The sequence below is a fragment of the Pavona decussata genome, unplaced genomic scaffold (genome assembly GCF_977016875.1).
Source record: "Pavona decussata unplaced genomic scaffold, jaPavDecu1.1 SCAFFOLD_83, whole genome shotgun sequence".
Classification (NCBI taxonomy): domain Eukaryota; kingdom Metazoa; phylum Cnidaria; class Anthozoa; order Scleractinia; family Agariciidae; genus Pavona; species Pavona decussata.
In genome coordinates, this window is record NW_028145501.1 from 1,387,986 (window position 1) to 1,409,372 (window position 21,387).

The 21,387-nt window shown below is 39.8% G+C and overlaps 1 protein-coding gene across 1 annotated transcript in view; it reads left to right on the plus strand.

The window, feature by feature from the left end:
* Positions 1 to 21,387, plus strand: part of LOC146475763 (cilia- and flagella-associated protein 54-like) — a 68,525-nt gene that overhangs the window by 17,089 nt on the left and 30,049 nt on the right. The window contains exons 10-24 of the mRNA XM_085115480.1: positions 866 to 1,117; positions 2,295 to 2,371; positions 2,911 to 3,054; positions 3,733 to 3,942; positions 4,576 to 4,815; positions 5,691 to 5,879; positions 7,096 to 7,269; positions 7,814 to 7,999; positions 8,526 to 8,618; positions 9,790 to 9,975; positions 10,537 to 10,679; positions 11,149 to 11,296; positions 14,195 to 14,473; positions 16,896 to 17,220; positions 17,759 to 17,857. Of these exons, the coding sequence (XP_084971606.1) occupies positions 866 to 1,117; positions 2,295 to 2,371; positions 2,911 to 3,054; positions 3,733 to 3,942; positions 4,576 to 4,815; positions 5,691 to 5,879; positions 7,096 to 7,269; positions 7,814 to 7,999; positions 8,526 to 8,618; positions 9,790 to 9,975; positions 10,537 to 10,679; positions 11,149 to 11,296; positions 14,195 to 14,473; positions 16,896 to 17,220; positions 17,759 to 17,857 (2,745 nt within the window). The remainder of the gene's footprint in view (positions 1 to 865; positions 1,118 to 2,294; positions 2,372 to 2,910; positions 3,055 to 3,732; positions 3,943 to 4,575; positions 4,816 to 5,690; positions 5,880 to 7,095; positions 7,270 to 7,813; positions 8,000 to 8,525; positions 8,619 to 9,789; positions 9,976 to 10,536; positions 10,680 to 11,148; positions 11,297 to 14,194; positions 14,474 to 16,895; positions 17,221 to 17,758; positions 17,858 to 21,387) is intronic.

Below are 21,387 nucleotides of genomic sequence, written 5' to 3' on the forward strand. Positions count from 1 at the left end.
AGAAAACTACTCAGTTTTTCTGAGAAACTGAAAACAGTGAGCGGCAATTACAGGGTAAACATGGTCAGGTGGTCATCTTTGCCGTTCGCCGTAAACGTAATTCTAATAGAGAGATTTAGCTTCGCGTTTACGGCTAACGCCAAACGGGAAACGTCAAGCTACTGTTTGTTCCAAAATGTATAAACTTGTGTTTCTCGTCCTCACTTCTCTCTTTTTCGTGTTTGCTCGATAGCTGTCGCCGACTGGGTGGATATATGCTTAAACCAAAAAAGCTTCATTGTTTTTAATCAAAGAGAAAATTTCAGCCTGGCGTTTGCCGTTTGTCGTAAACGCGATGCTAAATCTTTCTATTCGCTCTACTTTAGACATGCACGGGAATACTACTGTATTTCCTGCAAAAATTTAAAAAATTCCGCACCACTTGAAAATTATACTAATAAAAAGCTAAAGACTGGATAGCAAAACTCCTGTTGGAGACTGAATTTGAAGCAACTTCAATGTAAAATGAATAGGTCTCAGAAAACACCATGACATGAATGTAATGTTGCAGTTGTATGCCCTGGACATAGGCTCCTAAAAATCTGTACTCTAGTTTGGGGAAAACAGAGCAAGAAATTTGCGTGTTTGAGGGCGGTGCCTACTAATAAGGAGATATTTTTGCGCGGTTTATGACTAAGCGGGAAAAGCAGATTTTAGCAAGGGCTATTGGAATCCAAAGAGAAACTGGTAAAAGTCAAAACTGGCAACTAAAGTTTACTTACCAATTTTGTATCTGCCGCTGGGTCTCCGAGCCTAAGGGTACCATTTTGGTAAGAGTTGGTTTATGAAAGGGTGCATGCTTACCAAATTGCGTTGATCTTTTTAGGAGAGAATGGCGTACCTCTTCCAGCTCTTGTCAAATTTGTTAAGCTTGCCTTTAGTTATGAGCAGTGGGAGCCGTTTGGTGTGTTAATTGAACCCACACTCCAGCTGCTGCTGGAACAAAGCGATGTGAACAGTTTGGTGGATGTAAAGACACTGCAGCTGATGTTGGCTCTAGAGCCATTCTACAACACTGTGAAAAAAACAAAGAAAACTACTCACTCAGATGACGGAGATGGAGCTGGCCACACGCAAGGTTTGCTAGTGTAGTGTTCCTATAATACTGTATTGCCTTTTTGTGGGAGATTAATGCTTGTGTTCAGCTTTAGAGAGATCAACTCTGTTAAGCCCCGCAAAAGAAAATGGAGAGCAGGGATTGCGCTGTGGTGAGAACATCCGTCTCCCACCAATGTGCTTCGCGTTGGATTTCTGTACAACAAATACAGTAAAATCAACAAAATCTTGCGTAAACCAGTTATTTGTTTTGGAACACTTCCACTATACAGTCATAATCGAAGGTGGGGTTCGCTAGGGGGAAAATAACAGGAGAACGTATAAATATCACGATATCACTAGAAACTAGTAATAATCAAAGATTAGGAAGTGCGTTCGATGATCTCGATCCCAGGATCTGTTTCCTTTGCCAAGTTGGCGATGATGTCATTCGCCCCTGCAAAATCTGCGGGGGATGCCAAATATGCATCCCAAGATCCATTTATTCTTTTATGGATCGACTTTCCCATACAATCTCGACTCCAATCTATATTAGGAGTGCGTTCTTTCTACGTCGAACGCAATAACATGAAACTGGAAACAAAGAGAAAAGTGCATGCTGAACAAATCTTGCCGAATGTTTGGTACCTGGCAAGCTAAAAACCCTTGTGAACTTGGACTGACATTGACAGCAACAACTGAAAACTAACAAGTGAACTCCTACGCTTGCATATAAGAAGTTGTCCTCATTAATTTCTTACGAAGACGATATGACAATATGCTTAACTTGAGGTGAAAAAACACATACGATAGCAACAATAGAAAGAAAAAGTGTTAAATGATTAACTATCCGCAACAGTGAGTTTTTTGTTGGTTCTCGTTCTCGCTCCGAGATGTTTTTCTCCAGTTAGCCCGGTTTTCCTCTTTCTTTCGGCGCCATAACAAATCATTATCAACTTGTGGCAAGTCTACTTTGGCCAAAGCGCTAAGAGTTGAAGAGAACTCCTGTGCAACTCTCATGAGGCGTAACTCTCGGCAACTCGTTTGTCCCAGGCTCACAAACTATGAAGCGTTGAAAAGACTGACATTTGATTGAGCCGAGCAGTTGTTTGGGAGAGGCACGCGCAATTTATTGAAAGTTATGACATTGCAAAGTGCATTTAGAATGGTGGAAATTTAACAGACTTTGGTAAGATCTGTTTGATTTTTTTCTCTTGTAGGTAAGAGTGGCAGCGTGCTGGAGGAACTCACCTATCTTGCTGATGTAATTCAATCATGCTCCGAAGAACCTTTTAAGGTAAGTTATCTAATTGTTGTTGTTTTTCACCTCGGTAATTACAGATAGCACACAGAGTGCTTCTTGGACCAAGCTAAAAATATAACGGGGGAGCAGGGATGGCGCAGTGGTGAGAGAGCTCGCCTCCCACCAATGTAGCCCGGGTTCGATTCGCAAACTCGGCTTCATATGTGGATTAATGAGTTTGTTGATGGTTCTCGTCCTTGCTCTTAGAGGTTTTTCTCCGGGTTCTCCGGTTTTCCCCTCTCCTCAAAAACCAACATTTCTAAATTCAAATTTGACCTGGAAAGTGTCCCCAATTAGTGCTCAGCGCCAAATACATTGACACTTACATAAAGTGATTTATTTATTTATTTATTTATTCATTTATTCATTTTTTGCAATTCTCCTTTTTTTTTTTTACAAAGAAACTCAAGATAATTTGGAAGGGAAACCTTACCAGGAGCAGTTTATCAGAAGTCACTTAGAATATTTTCCAGGCACCCCTTCATTATTATAAACCACTTTTTCAATCGTGCAATATCATTTTCTCTTATTAGTCTGCTATCCTCGTGAAAGACTGCGACATGATGGTTGATGTGGCGCTGTTTCTGTGGTCAAAGTGCAAACCTCATTTTCAACGAATCATGTCTTCGTCTTTGGAGAACTGCAAGCAGCTGTTGAATGATGTGCTTGTCAATCGGGTAAGATGAATGTTTTGGAGTATATCTTTTTCCAAACTCAACAAAAATTCATGAAGACAAAACAAAAAGAAAAAAATGGATCCTTGAGCCACACTACAGTAATGCGCTTTCAAAAGTGTCCGTTTTCATCTCGGCGAAAACGAAGCAAAATTTTTCATCCACACTAGCGTTTTCTTATTGTTTTCACTTATCCACTCTAAACCGCTCGCAAACGATGAAAACGACTTGGACCTGGGGTTGCGCATGTGTTAACATCACAAGACCATCCGCCATCTTGGCTAGATGCTCCGATTTAGACTGGAACCGATGGCATGTGACGCTTTTACGTCACCGTTTCCACCCGTCCAATAGAAACAAAGCGTTTTTAAAACAATGCATTTTCAAAAGTCTCCACTTTTGTAACCGTTTTCGAAAGTATCCATTTTCATCGGCGTTTTCGGACGTTTTAGTGGTCGATGGGTGAAAGAAAAATTCAAAAAGTATGCGTTTTCAAACAAAAACGCGCTAGTATAGATGGGGCCCTAATTATCATAAAATTTGGTGAACTTTTGCTTTGAATCTCTCCAAGAATCATTAATGGTTTGAGAATTAAAGCTATATTGAACACTCGAAAGGGTTTCTAAATGTGCTTAGTTATCCTGGATCCAACTGCTATCCTTTGAATTTCTCCCATGTCAGTGGTTGTATATTCTGACGGTGGCTCACACAGCACTCTCCTGGAGCAATGCGGCCAGTTTTGATCCCATCCTAAGCGCTGAAGTGACTCTCAAGTTTGCGCTACTGTTGGAGTGTAAATCTGGGCTCTCTGATCAGTCCAGAGTCTGCAGTGCGGAGATGGAAACCCCAGCAGTGACTGTCTCCCCAGAACATGTGGCAGACTCTAAACAGGTTGGACATTTAATTTGAGCGTAGATTTTAGTTGAAGAGTAGTAGAGCACAGGCAACCCATGCAAGCAAGTCGCCATTGGCTTGATTTTTACCTGTAAGTCTCTTATTGGTTGAAGAAGCTGTGTGAGGTTTTCGTTTTTCTTCCAGTGATAGAGTGTAACAAACCAAAACCAAAGAAATGCTAAATTACTTATGGCACTAAAAAAATGTAACCTTTAAAGAGAAAAACAAAATTTAAAACGCAATAACAACAAGACAACCAAAACGACGATTGATTACTCTGCGCAGTGACAACAAACGCAAGTTGTGAACACATTTTTCTTTAAAATTCCAACTGGTTATGAATATATTTGTTTTACGTTCAGTCTAACCCATTCACAGCTCAAATACTTTCAGAATCTGAACGAATTTTATTTGATGTTCTTAGATTTACGTACACCAAAGCTGCTCACCTTTACCATCTCGAGTGAAGCGCTTTGTTGTTCGTTGATTGAAATCGCTGGCCATCTTTGTTGCCCAAAGCATCCTGTGCCTGTATGTTTCGGAGGGTAGGGTGGGTGGGGAGACGACCTATTTACCAACGTGATGTATTCAGTCTGTACAGTGTATTTAATTTGTTCTTCGTCTTTTTAGGAGAAAACTGAAACAGATGTACTAGATAAGCCTGCTACTGGCCCCACCCCTCTGAGGAGCTTGTTGACAGACTACAGCAAACAGATGACCGTCACCATGGGTGGGGTGGGTACAGCAGTGCGGGACATACTGAATAAGGTGCTGAGTATCCTAGAACAGGGGCTCATAGACATCGCTAGAGCACGTGATGCAGTGATTGACACGAATAAAAGGAACATTGCAGACGTCAGTTGGATTAAGGTAAACAACGTGTTACATTAATCTGTAGATGTGGGCCTCGCCATTTTGTCAAACGTCGCTAAAATGGCTGTTTATTGGTTCATCTTGTTCCCGGATGCCGTTCAGCACACAGATTTACAATCAAGGGCAAGAAGGTCGGGACAAATTCGCATTTACGATGTGTCCGTACGCTGCAAAAACTCTCCGACCCCCAACCCCCCTACAAGGTTGAGCTCATGTAAGAAAAATGCCGTGTGGACTTCAACATTATATTGGGGGAGGGTGTGTGTGGGGGGGGGGGGGGGAGTAAATGCGTTGTAAAGGGATAACATGGCTTCTTTATTCAGGTCACACTAAAGAGGCGTTAATAGTATACTTTGAAAAATTTTCCAAAGCCCTTTTTTCTTCAATTGTAGTTGAATTTGTATCACTGTAGTAAATTCCTCGTTTTCAAGTTTAGTCATTTAAAGTGCTCTGTAAATCCATTAGCGAATTAAGGAATTTTCGATTGGAGGGGTCCAATCGATACCTTTTATACAGAAGACACTATGGAAGTGTATATTTGTACGGCAGTGATAAGAACGGAATTTTTATACACTGTGCAAAATGTCGTCATTGCAATATCAGTAATAAAGTATAAAATGAGGGCAACTTCTGTCCAATGTGAGATTACTAAGGAATTCGAGGAACTCGACTAAATTTTCTGACAAATTATATAAGGGGCTGCATGTTGTTTTTCTTTAGTATGGATACATTTGATCATTTGATCATTTGAATTGAAGGGGTGGGGGGGGGGGTCCGTATTCCCCAGACCACCTCCCCCCCGTAGGATCCACAAGTGAATTCAGTGTCGAATGACTGGCCTATGTTATTGTTTCACTTCCATTTCTAAACAGCCATCTTCGAGTGTAAGTATACAGAAGGTTGATGACGAGGCCGCCGAATCTCAGGATCGCACTTTGTTGGAGCGTATTATCGAAGCACTGCATATAGAGTTGCTGTTTGTAAGACACAGGATTGCTGTCAAACTGGTTAACCTTGGACAAGAAACTGGCGAACAAAAAAAGTCAGCAAAGAAACAGAAGGTGAGCAGTAACCTTATTCTTAAGAGTCGTGCATGGTTACCAAGCTATTTGGGACATTGTCAGGGGGATTTTGCGACTGTTGTTTTCGTCAAAACTGCACATATGTTTGACAAAGAACCTTTGCTCAAACATGACATTTTTCTTTGAGCATCGAGAAGGAAATATCAACTGATTTCTAGAAGAAAAAACAAAACAAAATCAGGTTTTTGCGTGCAGGGAAATAACTTGAAAAGATTGGCCCATTTTGTTCATGTTGCAATCCAGTTCCATCCTGGCCATCTACAGCCAAACATCATTAATCCTAGTTCCTTTGCACTAATAGAGTAACCGTTAACAAAACTTGACTATTATTTTAACGTTACCACTGACACAAATATGTTTAATGGCAATTCAAAGTGAGACTGAATATTTTTAAAACTGCTTCTTTGAGTTGACACAAATTGGAGAGAAATTTAGTTGAAAGTAAAGAAAATCAACGCAACGAACAAAAACAACAAAGATGAATTTTGAAGTGAAGAAAACTAGTCAACGAGATCATGGAGGTCTCGTATTCTGTAAGAAAAGTAAGATGTTGATGATTTCTAAAGCCATTAACTTCCAAATACTCTGAAGTGAATGCTCAGAAATACAACTAACAGCAACAGTTAACCTAAAGTATTTCAAAAGATGTATTGAAAGGTTGTAATATGTTGAAAACAAGGAGTGGTGCAGTTTAAACGTTGAATTACCCGTAGCTGATGATACTTGTAGATGGGGAGACAATGTAACGTGGAAACGTGGGTTGAGTTTGTTGTTGGTTCTTGTCCTTGCTTCGGGAGGTTTTCTCCGGGTTTTCCTGTTTTCCTCCCTCCACAAAAACGAACACTTCCAAATTCCAATAGGCCATTTGCAGGTAACGGTTACATAGTACAGAATCAGCCACGCTGGAGAGCAAGCTACGCACTGGGACATCCAAAACAAAGCGACTTCATACCATGTACCATGTGACCGTTATCAGCAAGGGCCCATTCAAACTGAAGCGCACGGACACCTCTAAACAAGCTCCTACATGTAATGTTCCTTGATGCTTCGTGGGTAAACATATTACGTTTACGTTTCTTTTTTTCTAAAGGATGTTGTCTTGGGAAGCAAAAAATACGACAGCTGAGATCAGAGCTCAAACCACCAAATTTCAGGTTTTTTTTCATTATAAGTACCTCTTTTTCTGATCCGACAGGACAAGATAAAACCTTCTGAAAGTTCGTTGCGGTTTAGTGAAGCAGAGAACGTACTTCAGACTCAGTGCAGCAGGAACCCACTGTCTAAAGCTCTGTTGCTAATGCACATGGCTGGGCAGGCTGTCATGTCACGGAGTCACGTGGGAACAGAACGCCAAGCACAGTTGCTCCAGGTATACTATGTCACGCAAGTGTCACACACGTTCCCAATTTTGTCACTGATTTGTACTTTTGTGTCACACATTCGCACTCTAAAACTGAATGTTACCCGATCTTGCTTTTACGTTAGCCATTTTTCCTTTGCAACATTGCAATCTTTTTTGTAATGTTATTTTGAACTCCCTCTGAAGACACTTTTCAGGGACGTTGTCTCTAACTTGAACAAATTGTTGCCCTTGTATTATACATTCTAAATTTTACATTATGCGGCCTTACTTTTATGTCAGCACTCTTCTGCCCGGCAATACACGCTCCATGCATTCTACTATATTGTGCTACACAAGCCTGCTTTCTCTCTTTGCTTTCAAGTCACGCATTCCTGCTTCTCTCATGTGTTCTTACTGTAGTGTCACACATTTTTGCGTTTGTGTCACGTAATCTTTCGTTGATGTCACATATTCTTCCTTTTGTGTCACACACTCTTCACATGACGTCACGCATTCCCTATTTTGCATCACGCATTCTAACAGTATGTCGCGCATTCCTTTACCATTGTAGGAGAGCCAAGAGTTGATTAACAAATATCAGCAGCAGGAGAGGAAGCTGTCCGGCTGGAACAGACAGACAGACAGTAGTGATGACATGGCTCCCTTAGATGTGCCTCCTGCTCCTCTCCTGATTTATCGAAGTTCTTCTGTGCTGGTATTCAAAGCTGCACCTTTCAAACCCAAAACTGGAGAGAAGGTTGGTTTAACATAGGATGGCCTATCTCCACGAGTCTCCTGTAGCTCAGTGGTAGAGCATCCAGACTAGTAATCAGAAGGTCATAGTTTCAACTCTTCTTAGGACAAATTGGATTCTCTTTTTCCAAGTATGCCTAGCCTATGTCACTGACTGAAAGAATACATCTATCATAGTCTTTCTAACCCATCAAATAATACAACTAGGGGAAAGAAAGAGCTGCAGCAGTTAGTAAAATGCTTGAGTTATTAAGGACAGTAAAAACATCTCAGAGAAACTGCTGCAGAGATCAAAAGTCTAAGCAAACAGTTTTGCGCAGATCGAGTCAGATTGGGTGTTTTGCTTCACTTAAGAACACAGAATTTGTCACCAATTGTTATGCTTGCCCCTAAGGTATGCCAGTTACAGATGTTCTGTGTTCTTCCACGCGTTGGTGAAGGTGGCAGCTTGTGTAACCGACATATTGTTTCTGTATTCAGTGTTTAGTTTGAGCTTGGTATCTTGGTTTAACTTATCGTGTTATTTTCAGGTGGCCTGGTATCGACTGTTTGCAAGGTCAGCCAGTGGTAACAACGTAAAAGTCAGGCTCAATGACTATCAGCTCCCAGGCACTGGCGAAGAGGTATTTGTACATGACATTTTCAATGGAACCTCCACTCTTACAAAAAAAAAATTGACGTTAAATTGTTGTGGAAATAGTGTCTAAATTTCAAATCTTAGATTCAAAATAGAGATAGCATTTTAGTGTTCTAAAACTTTCATGTGCCTATCGCCAATTTTCATGTCTAAATTTCCTGTGTCGCCATTTTTTATTTTATGACGTTGTAGGGTTACCTCTATTACCAGGAAGCAGGGGATTGGGCAGTCGTATGACGTCATGGAATCCAATATGGCGGCGCGCAGAAAATTTGTGTTTCAAACAATTAAAGTCAATTTGGTGTAAAAGTGGAGATTCCCTTTAAATGGAAGGCAATGTTGGTGCCAATTTCATTGCGGTCTACAGGCCCAGTGTTATTAAACATCGTTAAATCTCCCAGCTGTAATTCAAACCAATGTTCTAACTTCGTGCAAATATCTTTTGGACTCGTTATTGAATAATCTATTACATAATCTGGGGAAATCAAAGCAAATTTCTTCTCACTTAAATCAGGCAGATTTACTGTAGGTCGACAAGTATGCTAAATACATCAGTGACCACAGTATCTACAATAGACCATTTGCGAGTTGCTGTGAACCTCGTGTGAAAGCGAGGCTAAGTGCAAAGCTTTTCATATGAAAATTAGTTTTGTTTGCATATGAATAAAAACTAATTTTCATAATAAAAACTTTGCTGTTAGCCTCGCTTTCATAACGAGGTTCAAAGCAACTCGGAAATGGCCCATTGTTTTGCTCATGGCAATAAGGTTGATAAAAATGTTGAGTTACGATAGCTTGAAGCCGTCCAAATACATGTGAGCAAAGAAAGTCGATGCGTTTGAGAAATTCGAATAACATGCTTAATCTACCTAAACCTAGAAAAGAGTGCCTGAAACGCAGTTTCTCCTATATTGATACCGTTCTATGGAACACTCTGCCTCGAAATCTGAGAGTGCGACTCTCTGGGGGTTTTCAAAAAGAGGACAAAAGCGCACTTTTCTTCTTTGGGCTGCCACACGGTAATCATGTGAAACAGTTAATTTGTACTATAATTTTTAATTTAATAGTTTTTTTATATTGTGCCGGTGATTTTCCGTGTACAAATAAAGTTTAAATAAAAATTTTAAAAAATGCAATGGCTTTTCATCCTGTATCAGATCCCAGTGACTGCTGACACCCTGTTTTATGTACGCGGGCTCAAACCTGATGAGAAGTACATGGCGGCACTGGCAGCTTACAATGAACACGGCAAGCTGATTGGAGGAAGTATTGGTCTCACTTGCCGCCCTGTGCTGGCAACACATCCACTACCAACGCTTATAGCTTGGGGATACCTGGCGCAGGTGAGAAAATTAGGGCCTCGACAGACTAAATAAATTAGGGAACTTACGGACGGTGCCTACTTTTATTACTGCTTATACGTTCTGTGCATCTCGAGATACTTGGGTTTCCTATGGGTGGTGCCTACTAATACAGGGATAATTTTGCGCGGTTTAAAACTATGCGGGGAAAACAGAACTTAGCAAGTGCTCTTGGTATCCAAAAAGAAAATTGGGGGTAACTATGCATTTTTCAGAGATAATAAAGCTTCAATTTGGAAAAAAAAGGCCTTACATTGCTTTGTATTTCATTGTTTTTTTAGAATAATTGTCGCTTCATTATCTCCGAAAAATGCGTGGTTACCCCTAATTTCCTTTTCGGATCCCAATAGCCCTTGCTAAGATCTGCTTTCCCCGCATAGTCATAAACTGCACAAAAATACTTCGTTATTAGTAGGCACCGTCCTTAAGCAGCGACGACGGGAACGCCAGCGAAAATGTCACTTTAAAATCTTTTAAACTTCACTAAACTAATGCTACTTCGCGATTATTTCAACTCGTTTTTACTTGAACATTTCTTTTCAGCTGTCCTTTTCGTCGGGTGTATTATCTGTTGCAAGATCTGCTGCCTCTATTTTGTGGAATCATTTTGTGAAGGAACCTGAGCTGTCTGAAGAAAACACGAACATTCAAACGGCCAGCACCGACATGTGTATCTCACTGCAAAGGTTTGTGTAAGTTTGTATAGGCAAAGTGGATAAACATGCTATCGACCAGCGCTTTTAAAATTTCTCTCTAATTTCAACAGCATTGAGAAGTTATGATCCCCCTCAAACGCCGACGATTTTAGTTACTGCAAATTGACCAGCTGTGAACACGACTTTGCCCTGGCTGGTTTTAACATTTCAACCGTCTATTATGGTCATTCGATGAAGTCACAGTAAAACTAAGACCCATTCTCTTTCTTGCGCGGAGGTGAACCAAAGCACCACGAAAATTTGAACCTTTCATGGGCCATAAATTTCAAAGAAAAATGCTACGAATTTAATTTTTTCGCACAAGTAATCAGGACAATTAGGAGTTCTCATTTAGCAAAAGAAAAAATTGGGATAAGTTGCACTTTAAAAGTGTTCTCTAAGTTTTAAACAGTGAAGGGTAGACAGCTTAACTTTGTCTGTTTTTGTTTGTGTTGGTCAGACTTGACGAGGACAGATTGCGTGAATCTTCCCCTGTGTTGGCAAGGCTGTTTCTTCAGAGTATTTTCATCTCTGTTGACATCAGGATTCGTGAAGGCCGTTTGTTTTGTGACTGCCTGTGTGATAATGGACCGCTTTACAGCGGACAAGTGAGTACTGTGATCGCAATGTGTTGAGACGATGATTATGTAGATAGAACGAGGCTTTGCGAACTCATCCAATTAAATAAATCACCACTGTTTGACGTAGCGGTAACTGTCTACACGCTCAGTGTTCATAATCGAGACTTAACGCAACCACAACGGCAACGCCAACGAAAACGTCACTTGAAAATACAAGTTCGTGTTACTGTACTACTTTTGCGATTATTCCAATTCGTTCAACTTCTACAATGTGCCGAACTATCTAGTAACAGAACTGGTGGGAACGGTCTTCACAGAGACGGTTAGCACAGAGAATGAATATTTACTGTCATGTGCTCACGCTCTCCATAAAACCTTGAATTTGGGCATTTCACGTTGTTGTTTGGCCGAAGAGGGCGACGAAATGTAACAAAATTTGTAATGCACGTGCACAGCATTGTTTAGCTCATTAAGCCTTTTCTTTATTGACGTTTTCGTTGCCGTCGGCGTCTTGTTTGCCCTAATCCCTAATAAGGAATTTAAAGCAACGCAACGGCGACGGCAACGAAAACGTCACTTGAAAATATGTCTATTTTATTTGTGCTACTTGTTTTCGCGATTATTTCAACTCTTCAACTTGTACAAAAGCGGTGAACTATCCAGGAACGAAATTGGTAGGGGTGGCGTTCGAGTAAAGAAAAATAATTAAAAATTCACCATCGTGTGCTCACGTTCTCAACAAAACTTAAATTAGGTCATTTCACGTTGTTGTTTTGCAGAGGACGGCAAAGAAGAGTACCAAAATTTAAAACGCACGTGCAGAGCGATTGTTTTTGCTCATTAAGCCTATTGTTTTGCGGCGTTGTCGTTGCCGTCGCCGTCGCCGTCGCCGTCGCCGTTACTTAAGTTCCCTTATTTTATACGGAGATAAAATGGAGCTTTGCGAATTTCAACAAATTAAACAAATTACCACTATTTGACAAAGCGGTGGTCTGCAAACGCAGTCGTATTTCCGGCTGTTGCTTCTCTCCAGCGGAGAGAAGCGACAGCCGGAAATACGTCTGCGTTTGCAGACCAACAAAGCGGTAGCTGGTTCCAAAAGACAGGTGAATTCATCGTGTATAATGTGTTAGGGGTATAACTACAGAAATGAAACTGCGAACTCATCGAATTCAACAAATGGCCATTAAATAGGGAGCTTTAGCAACGACGACGGCGACGACAGCGAGAACGTCAAAAAAGTAGGGGGCTTCACACTAGAGCTTGTAAGTATAATCTAAGTGCACTTGAAACCTACTTGAGTGTGAAGGGGTAAAACCTTTCAACTTGAGCTTTACTTAGTGACCATGGAAACGTTCGTAGTTCAAAGAAGCCGAAGTACGGGGCCAAGTATGGCCAATACCACACTTGAGAACGTACTTGACCAATAGGAAAAGGGAAACCAACTGAAAGCCACGTGCTGCGGTGCCCGGACAGATAAACATTTTGCCGTGAACTAAAATTAATAAAAAAAAATCCAAAATGGATGGCTGGAGATACGCCTCGCAGTTTGCGGACTCCAGGAAAAGCCGATACAAATAGTTAAACGTACGATCTTATTTGAATTTCATCTTTACAGACAGCCTGAACCATCGATTTTCAGTTCAGAAGATGTCGCCTATTCTTTTGTTTTGTCGCCAAGTACTCGAAAACAATGAAGTACCTATGCATTTCCTGTAATGTTAAAACTCTCTGAGTCAAAATTAAAGATAAATAAAGAGTAAACAACATAAAACGTTTTTCCGTTGCAAAGGCTCCATGATTTTCCGGCGAGCAGTCGCATTTCTGATTTTACCGCGAACGATGATTGACAGCTTGTGCTTCAAGTGTATACTTTGTCACCAGGTGTGAAGCCAAGTTTTCTTAAGTGCGACTTGAGATTTTCAAGTGCACTTGAATCAAGTGCTTACTTGAAACTAACTTAGCTTGTAGTGTGAAGCCAACAAGTAATAGGCTACAACAACTCTGCACGTGCATTACACTTTTTGGTACATTTCTTTGCCGTCACTGCCAACTAGGGCGTGAAATTATCCGAATGGGACGTTTTATGGAGGACGTGAACACCCGACAACCTCTCTTTCTATACTTGGGTGCGGTCTCCAAGAATTAAACTCCAGGAATTTCTTCTACATTTGACATTTCAAGCGAGTTGGAATAATGGCGACGACGTTTTAAAAGAAACCGTGAATTCATTTTCGCTGTCGTCGCCGTGGTCGTTGCTAGGGCTTCCTATTGTTTGACAAAACGGTAACAGCAGTGTAACTTCACCTGACAAGTGAGTGGTCCAAAGTTCTTTAATTTGCTAAATGTAAAAGGGTATTAGTTGCAGAATTGACTCATGTAGGAAATTAATTCTTTTTGAGTGATTTAATTTTTTTAATTCTAGTCAAGTTTTGGGTTTTTGTGAGCTAATTATTAAATTATCACTAGTAATCTGCATCTGAATTAGACAGCGTAGTACAAAATTGTGAAAGTTTTGCTGAAGGCAAAACTATCATAAGTAGAAAGTAACATCAATTCTAGACTTAAAATGATTTTACATTTACATTTTTTAACCCTTTAACCCCTAATTTCACAAAATAGATTCTCCTATCTTATTCCCATACTTTTGTTATAGAAGTACTTGGGAGAAGCTGTTATAATATTAAGAAAATTCACCTTGGGTGATCATATCCTTAATTCTCATGACCTCAGGGGTTGAATAAGCATAGATATCAAAAGGAGAAATTTGTTGCTGATCAATGTTAGGGCTTAAAGGGTTAATTAAGGGGATTGAATGAGGGCTTGGAAGATTGGAAAATCCTGGCAAATTGTTGAGACATTTTCCAGGAACATTTATTGCATACAATTTTATCTTTATTCCTTTGCCTTTATTTTAAATTATAGGTTGCACGTCTTGAGGAATGTGAGCGGCTTCTACTTGCGATTCAAGTTGCTGGTTGGTTGAATGACACAGCTCTTTGTCTGCAGGCTGTGGTGCAGTGTTATGGCTTATTAGCTCCTCTGATTCATCAGAAAATTCCAGCTAAACCGGTTGTACAGGTTCTACTGCGATGTCACGCTGTGTTACAAGAAGTGCCTTCATTAACACGTCACAGAAAGTCCTCTTCTACATCGGATAGTTTGTCCCATATGATCGCCACAATAACGTACTACATCGCTAAGGTAACGCAAAACACGTATTGCACTAAAAAGTATGGAAAGCAGTGCTTTCAAACAGTAGTGTAACAGCTGTCGTAAGCTTGTAACTGTTTTAAGGACGGTGCCTACTTTTGCTACTGCGCATGCGTTCTGCGCATCTCGAGATACTCGGGTGTCCTATGGGTGGTGCCTACTAATACAGGGATATTTTTGCGTGGTTTAAAACTATTCTGAGAAAGCAGAACTTAGTAAGTGCTCTTGATGTGCAAAATGAAAACTGGGGGCAACCATTCATTTTTCAGAGATAACAAGGCTTCGAGTCGGAAAAAAAACGCCATACGTTGCTTTGTATTTTAGCGCTTTTGGACTTATTGTTGCTCAATTATCTCTACAAAATGCGTGGTTCCCCCCCAATTTTCATTCTGACTATCACGAGCCGTTCAATGTGAAATAGTTCATTGAGGAATGGTCAGTCAGTCATCCGACAACAACAGTGTGTCCTAATATATACTTATTACAACATACAATATGCTATTCAGTCTAACTTGAAAAGCTTGAAACATTAACTGTACCAAGCCAGATACTAAAAACCACTAAAAAACCACTCTTTAGATGTGGCCAAAAATATGTGGAAACGTATTCCCCATCTAATGCAGCGGCACGGAACCTCGAGGAAGAGGTACAAATAAACCCATAACTCCATAGAAAAAAATTAACTACATTTGAAAGCAGCAAACAGGAAGACTGACTGGGCTAGAATGATTAATATTTCCTGCTAAAACATAAAATACTCAAAACTGTCCCTTGAGAATACTAAAACCTCTCAATCGTGCCTTCATAATAGTAATTTCTGACTAAATCGTTCCCTAGTCACTCAACCGTCAGAAATTACATTTTTTGGATCCTAATAGCCCTTGCTAGGATCTGTTTCTTCCACATATTCATAAACCGCGCACAAGTAGCTCGGTATTAGTGGGCAACGTCCTTAATTGTGTAGCAGCTCCTATTGTTTTTAGGGTTGGGGGTATCGTTCTGTTGTTTGTTGTATTGTTTAATTAGAAGGGTTACAAGCCAGTCACGTGAGACTAAAGAGAGCTGCTTCATTGCCCCTTTCAATTGTTACTACAATTCAATTCAATTCAATTTTATTCACACTTATTAGAACGAAATACAATATATTTTATAGTAAGAAAAAAAAATTAAACATGCAGAGCAATTTATTGAATGATTTTACTTTCTACGGAAGAAGTGCGTAGCGGCCAAAGGAGCAAGGCTTTCGTGTTGGCCACTACCTCTGTGCATTTAAATAAAATAGGGGCAAGTAGAATTTATAACACTGGTTGAAGAGCTCTGCTAGTTAAATTAGGCTTGGGAGAGGAAAATACATCAGTAAGGAAAAAAGTGTTTACAGCAAATACGTAAGTATATAGTATACGTTAAATTTTATATATCATTTATGTTTGGCTATCAAGTAGAAAAAGTTTGTATTTCTTCTTAAAAACATTGTAAGGCAGACACTTAATTGCGCGCACGGTCCCTAAAGTTCGACTGTAGTTGAACTTTAGGGACCGTCAACTTTTTAATTCGAATTCACGAGGCCTATCTTTATAGTTAAGATATATCCCAAGTACTGTTGGCATAACAACAGAGTATTGTTCAGAGACAATACTTGGGACTCGTCTTAACCATTGACGACTTCGTGAATCTTTTCCCAGGTTCAAAGGTGTCTTATATTCAACATGTTAAAGGGGCAGTATCATGGGAGATATCATTATTTGGGCAAAAATTCACTAAAATTAAACTTTGAACATTGTGTTAATTACATATAAATCGCTAATTTAAATAAATATTAATAGTGATTCTACTGAGACGAAAGGTTGAACCAAAATATAGTACAACCGATTTTTAGTGCGTTACGACAGCGAAAATTGAAAACGTCGGCCCGACGTTTTCAAATTTGAACCCATTTTTATTTTGGTTATCTGCCGGCGAAAATATCCGTGGATAGTTTCTTTACATTCTGATAGTCTTTTAATGGAATTTTGGTCATTATATCTTGGCTGCTATCAACCGAACAGCGTCTTTTCGATTTTAAACGGTTTCAACATTTGCTTTAACATGCGTTCAACACAGTTGTTGAACCAAATACCGGGGGCGTTTGAATAGGTCGCTCAACATTGTTGAAAGGGTAAAAAAAAAATATTGAAAGCCTGTTGAAAGTGTGTTGAATCAAATTGAAATTGGTTTGAACTTACATTCAACATCGATTCAACATTTTCTTTGTTCTTGAAAATGTTCAATGGCATTGAAACGGTTTGAACACTCCGTCCATCTAACAAGTTGAACGAATGTTGGGCAAATGTTGAAATCGTTTAAACGGGCCTTTATTGACGAACATGTCGCGAATATTACAAAGTAAGTAACACTTTTGTGTGAAACAATTTAGATTTTACAGATGTGGAATGAGCAAGGAGTAGCTGGTGCCATCATTGAACTGGGCAAGAAAATGCTAAACCTTGAAACCGCTCCTGACAGTGCTGGTACCATGACAACCATGCAAGCAGCGGCTGCCATGGCAACTGCCACTCTCGGAGGACCACCGCCGAGTAAGAACACCAAGAAGAAGCCTGGGGCGACTAAGAAGCCCAAAGCTGGAGGAGGCAAAGGGGGACTGGGCAAACTAGAGAAAGAAGCCGCTGCTTTCACCGCGGACGCACAAAATGAAGAACTGAAAGCTTTGGAGGCTTATATCTTGAAATTAAGCCAACAAGGTAAAGGATTACTTTTTTTTCGTTTTTCTACTTATAAATGGACGGTAACAGTCGTCAAAAGGAAGATATTTTCTAAACCAATGTTCTTGCAAAATCATTTAGGAAGGAGGATGTAGAAAGCTGTGAAACCGGATTTAAGCAATGACGTGGAATTTTTACAGTGTTGCCGCATGAAAGATAGCTTCCCTTGCAGACGCTCTTTTGATTCGTCACGCAGTCTTTCCTCCCTAACGTGACGAGCCAAAGGAGCGTCTACGAGGGAAGCTACGTGAAAGAAAGGGTTTGTCAAGCTTTTGGTGCTTCGTTCAGTAAACTCACATTTGTTGTGTGAACGCACATTAAACATGTGCTGTTGAGAAACTTCAAACCCCAAGAGTAAGAAGAAAGCTATCAAACTCGGATTTAAGAAAAAATTTAAGCTTTGCCACATGAAAGCACATGATTGCAAACTTAAGTCACCCGTGTGAAGAACCTCTTGATTCACACAAGCGATATTCCTGTCCTGTCGCTTTTTGTGATAATCCTTGTGTCCTTTTAGCTTTGAATCGTGACGATGAAGAATTAACTGGGTCTGAAGATCCTTCAGTTCTGTACTCAGTTGTGGCCAATCTACCGGCGCAGCAGGCCTACAAAGAAGGTAAGCACCAAGGGGGGAGGACTCAGATGGGATGAAAACTGTGGGGGAGGGGTTGAGTTAAGTTAAGGCTGCGTTCGATTGATCGTATTGCGGAGTTAAGAATTAGCGGAATAGCTGTTAGATTTCTCTTTTTAAGTAAATTTCGGAAAAAAAAATTCTGCAAACGTACCCTGACACACGATAATTTAGGAGCCATTTTGTACTCCAGTCATCATTGGTACGTATTCCTATTCCGGAATAGCGTTAATCGAACGTACCCTTCATTTATTGTCTTATAGGAACTGGACACATGGTCGTGAGCCTCTTTACCCCCCCCCCCCCCCCCCCTTTGAGTATGTATTAGACAGTGACTTATCCAGCGTAGCTCGAAGCGCACTGCATAACCAATAGACCGCATATTGGCTGGCGCCTAAACGGAGAAGTCTCTTTCTTCTTACAGAATATACTTCTCTATAAACCATGTTGCTTGCCCAACTTTAAAACTTATTTTTTTATTCATTTATTTGTGTGTATTTATTTCCCATAAGTAAATTCTTTGAGATGCATTTAGTAACAAAATCAAACGCTTAAAACTGATCGCCAATCCTTGTGTAGACAATTAACATATATGATAAAAACAATCGTAAAAGATGGTAATGTTATTTATATACCGTATTTTTTATATACATATTCAAATGCGGTTTACATTGCTTCAGTGCAAGGGTGAGATCGGATATCAGCATGGGTGGGTATCATATGGGAATCTAACGTCTTTTGCTATAAGCCCTAGTTTTTATCACTAAATATATTTATTCATTTTTATTTTTCAAGTGGAATAAGTCTTGTTTGGATTTATCAACAGAGTTTACATACATACATACATACATACATACATACATACATACATACATACATACATACATACATACATACATACATACATACATACATACATACATACATACATACATACATACATACATACATACATACATACATACTTTATTGTTACCTCCCCAATGGGGCTTTTCAGGAACAATTATTTAAATACTTAAGTTACTAATAACTACACAATTAAAATTAATCAAATTTAAAAAACAATTACAACATTATCTAAACTTACTAATCGAGAAAAATACTAAAAATAAATGAAGTTCAGGAAGTATTTACAAAATTGTCTAAAAGCTTATTCTTTAAGGTACGTTTAAAAACTTGAACAGAACGGCTTGATTTAAAAAGGGGGTCTAAATTGTTCCAAAGTCCAACAGTTCTGTAATAAAATGTTCTTTGACCTGAGGCTGTTTTACAAAGAGGTACATTAAGCTTTTGGCCACTCCTAGTTGTACGCTTGGTAACTTGCTCGCGGGTAATGAATTGGGACGTCAGATATTCGGGGGCGTGTCCGGAAATGCATTTAAAGGCCATGGTAGCTAAGCTGAGTTTGTAAGGTAATTTGGCCTCCCACCGTAAAGATGACGGAGACTCGAGTGCTGACGTTTTGAGCGTTAGCCCTTCGGCAGAGAGCTAACGTTGAAAACTTAAGCGAAGGGCTAACGCTCGAAACGTCAGCACTCGAATCTCCGTCATCTTTACGGTGGCGAAAATACCTTATCGACTGTTGATAAACCAAGCATTTGTTTCTTCTCCCCACCGACGCAGCACAACAGTTTTGTTAGAAACTAACGCCCTAAATAACTTATTAAATGCTTAAGTGTTTATTAAATACTCTTCCTTGTTTAAAGGGAACCTCCACTCCGACAACAAACTGACGGTAAATTGTCGGAAATAAAGTCTAAATTCTAATTTTAATTTTAAAAGGAGAAGTAACATTCAAGTGTGCTAAAAATTTGATATGATTATCGCCTATTTTCGATTTTAAATTTCCTGGGCCCAGTTGCTCGAAGCATGGTTAGCGCTAACCCGGGTTAAATGCCATGACAACCTATAGATTTTAATACCTCTTAACCAATGGTTAGCGCTAACCATGCTTCGAGCAACTCAGCCCTGGGCGCCACCATGTTGAATTTTATGACGTCATATGGTTGCCGCTATTGTTAGTAAGCGAAAAATGTTTTGTGTGAAACAATAGAGCAACCATATTACGTCATGAAATCCAAGATGGCAGCGCCCGGGAAATTTGAAATGAAAAAAAGGCGATAATCAAATTATGTTTTGTCCGACACAGAATCCGACACAGAAATATTATTTCCATGTCTTACAACGAAATTTAAAATTAGATTGTATTTTCAACGATTTAACGTTAATTTATTTCAAGAGTGGAGGTTTCCTTTAAGACTGGGATTTTGACTAACCTGTCTCTTGTCTGGCCTACTGATTTTAATAATTAACAATTTATTACAATGCACGTGATAATTTATGCAACTGTGACATTCTCTTTCTTATTCAAGACTGGGATATTGACTGGTACCTAGCTGGTGATGATGAATCCACCTCTCGCTGTTCAGTACACTCTCCTTCTCAAGCATCATTCACTTCTTCTGTTCTTGACTGACAGTAAGACGTCATACTCTTCATCAGCTCTTTTGTGCATGTTGACTCTCTCTGTTACTTTTCATACGTCTTCTGTCATTGTTGTTGGGAAAAATTGCATTAAGATCTATCATGTTTTCTTCTCAAGACTTCCATGCCTTTACTTTCATGCATTGCCTACTTTTTATGATGATGATGATGATGACGATGCTGACGGTGATAATGATGATGGTGGTAGCGGTGGCAGTAGTGGTGTAGATGATGATGATAATGATCATGACGAGAAGGAGGAGGAGGAAAAACAATAGAAATGAGGAGGAGGAGGAGGAGGAGGATGTTGAATTCCTTACTAACCCTTGGAGTCAACCCTTTCCCGAGTAGATTTAATTTTATTTTTTTTACTCGTGAAAGAGTTGCCTCAAGGAATTAATACAGATAGAGGCTCCAAGTCATGGGCCTCATGATGTTGATGATTATTTTCCAACTGCCTTTATTTTGTCTTTCAGATGTGGTCCTGCTCACACTTGCTCTGATGGTCTGTCCCATTTCTGTCTCCGACCTTCTACTTGTCTCCAGACAATCTTGGATATCAAGCTGTTCTATCTCATTCTGTGCTCTTCCTGCCATCTTTTGACTCCAAACTGCAGTATTTACACAGCAGTGTGGACATAAGGCTATTTTCAATTTCTTAGTGATCTCAACATCTTCCTTCCTCCTGTATCCTCAACCCATTTCAGATAAACTGCTATCAAGTACTATCTTTCCTCGGGTGGTAAAACTGTGACAGTAAGGCCTCCCCTTGTAGAGATAAACTGCGCACATATGAGAAGCTCTTAATCTGAAAATAAACTTTTACTTTACGGAAGGCCATCTCGTTTGCTAACTTACTTGCGGTCCTTCTACTTTTGTACAGTATTGTTTGTTATCATTGTCTCGCTCCACGTGCTCTGCGGCTCACCGTTCGCTTTTGAACTGAATATCAAAGCGCAGAAAAGAAACACTAGCTTTTCTTGTCTATTGGTGTCATATTCCATGTGTTCCTTTCCTCTCTTTTTCGTCTC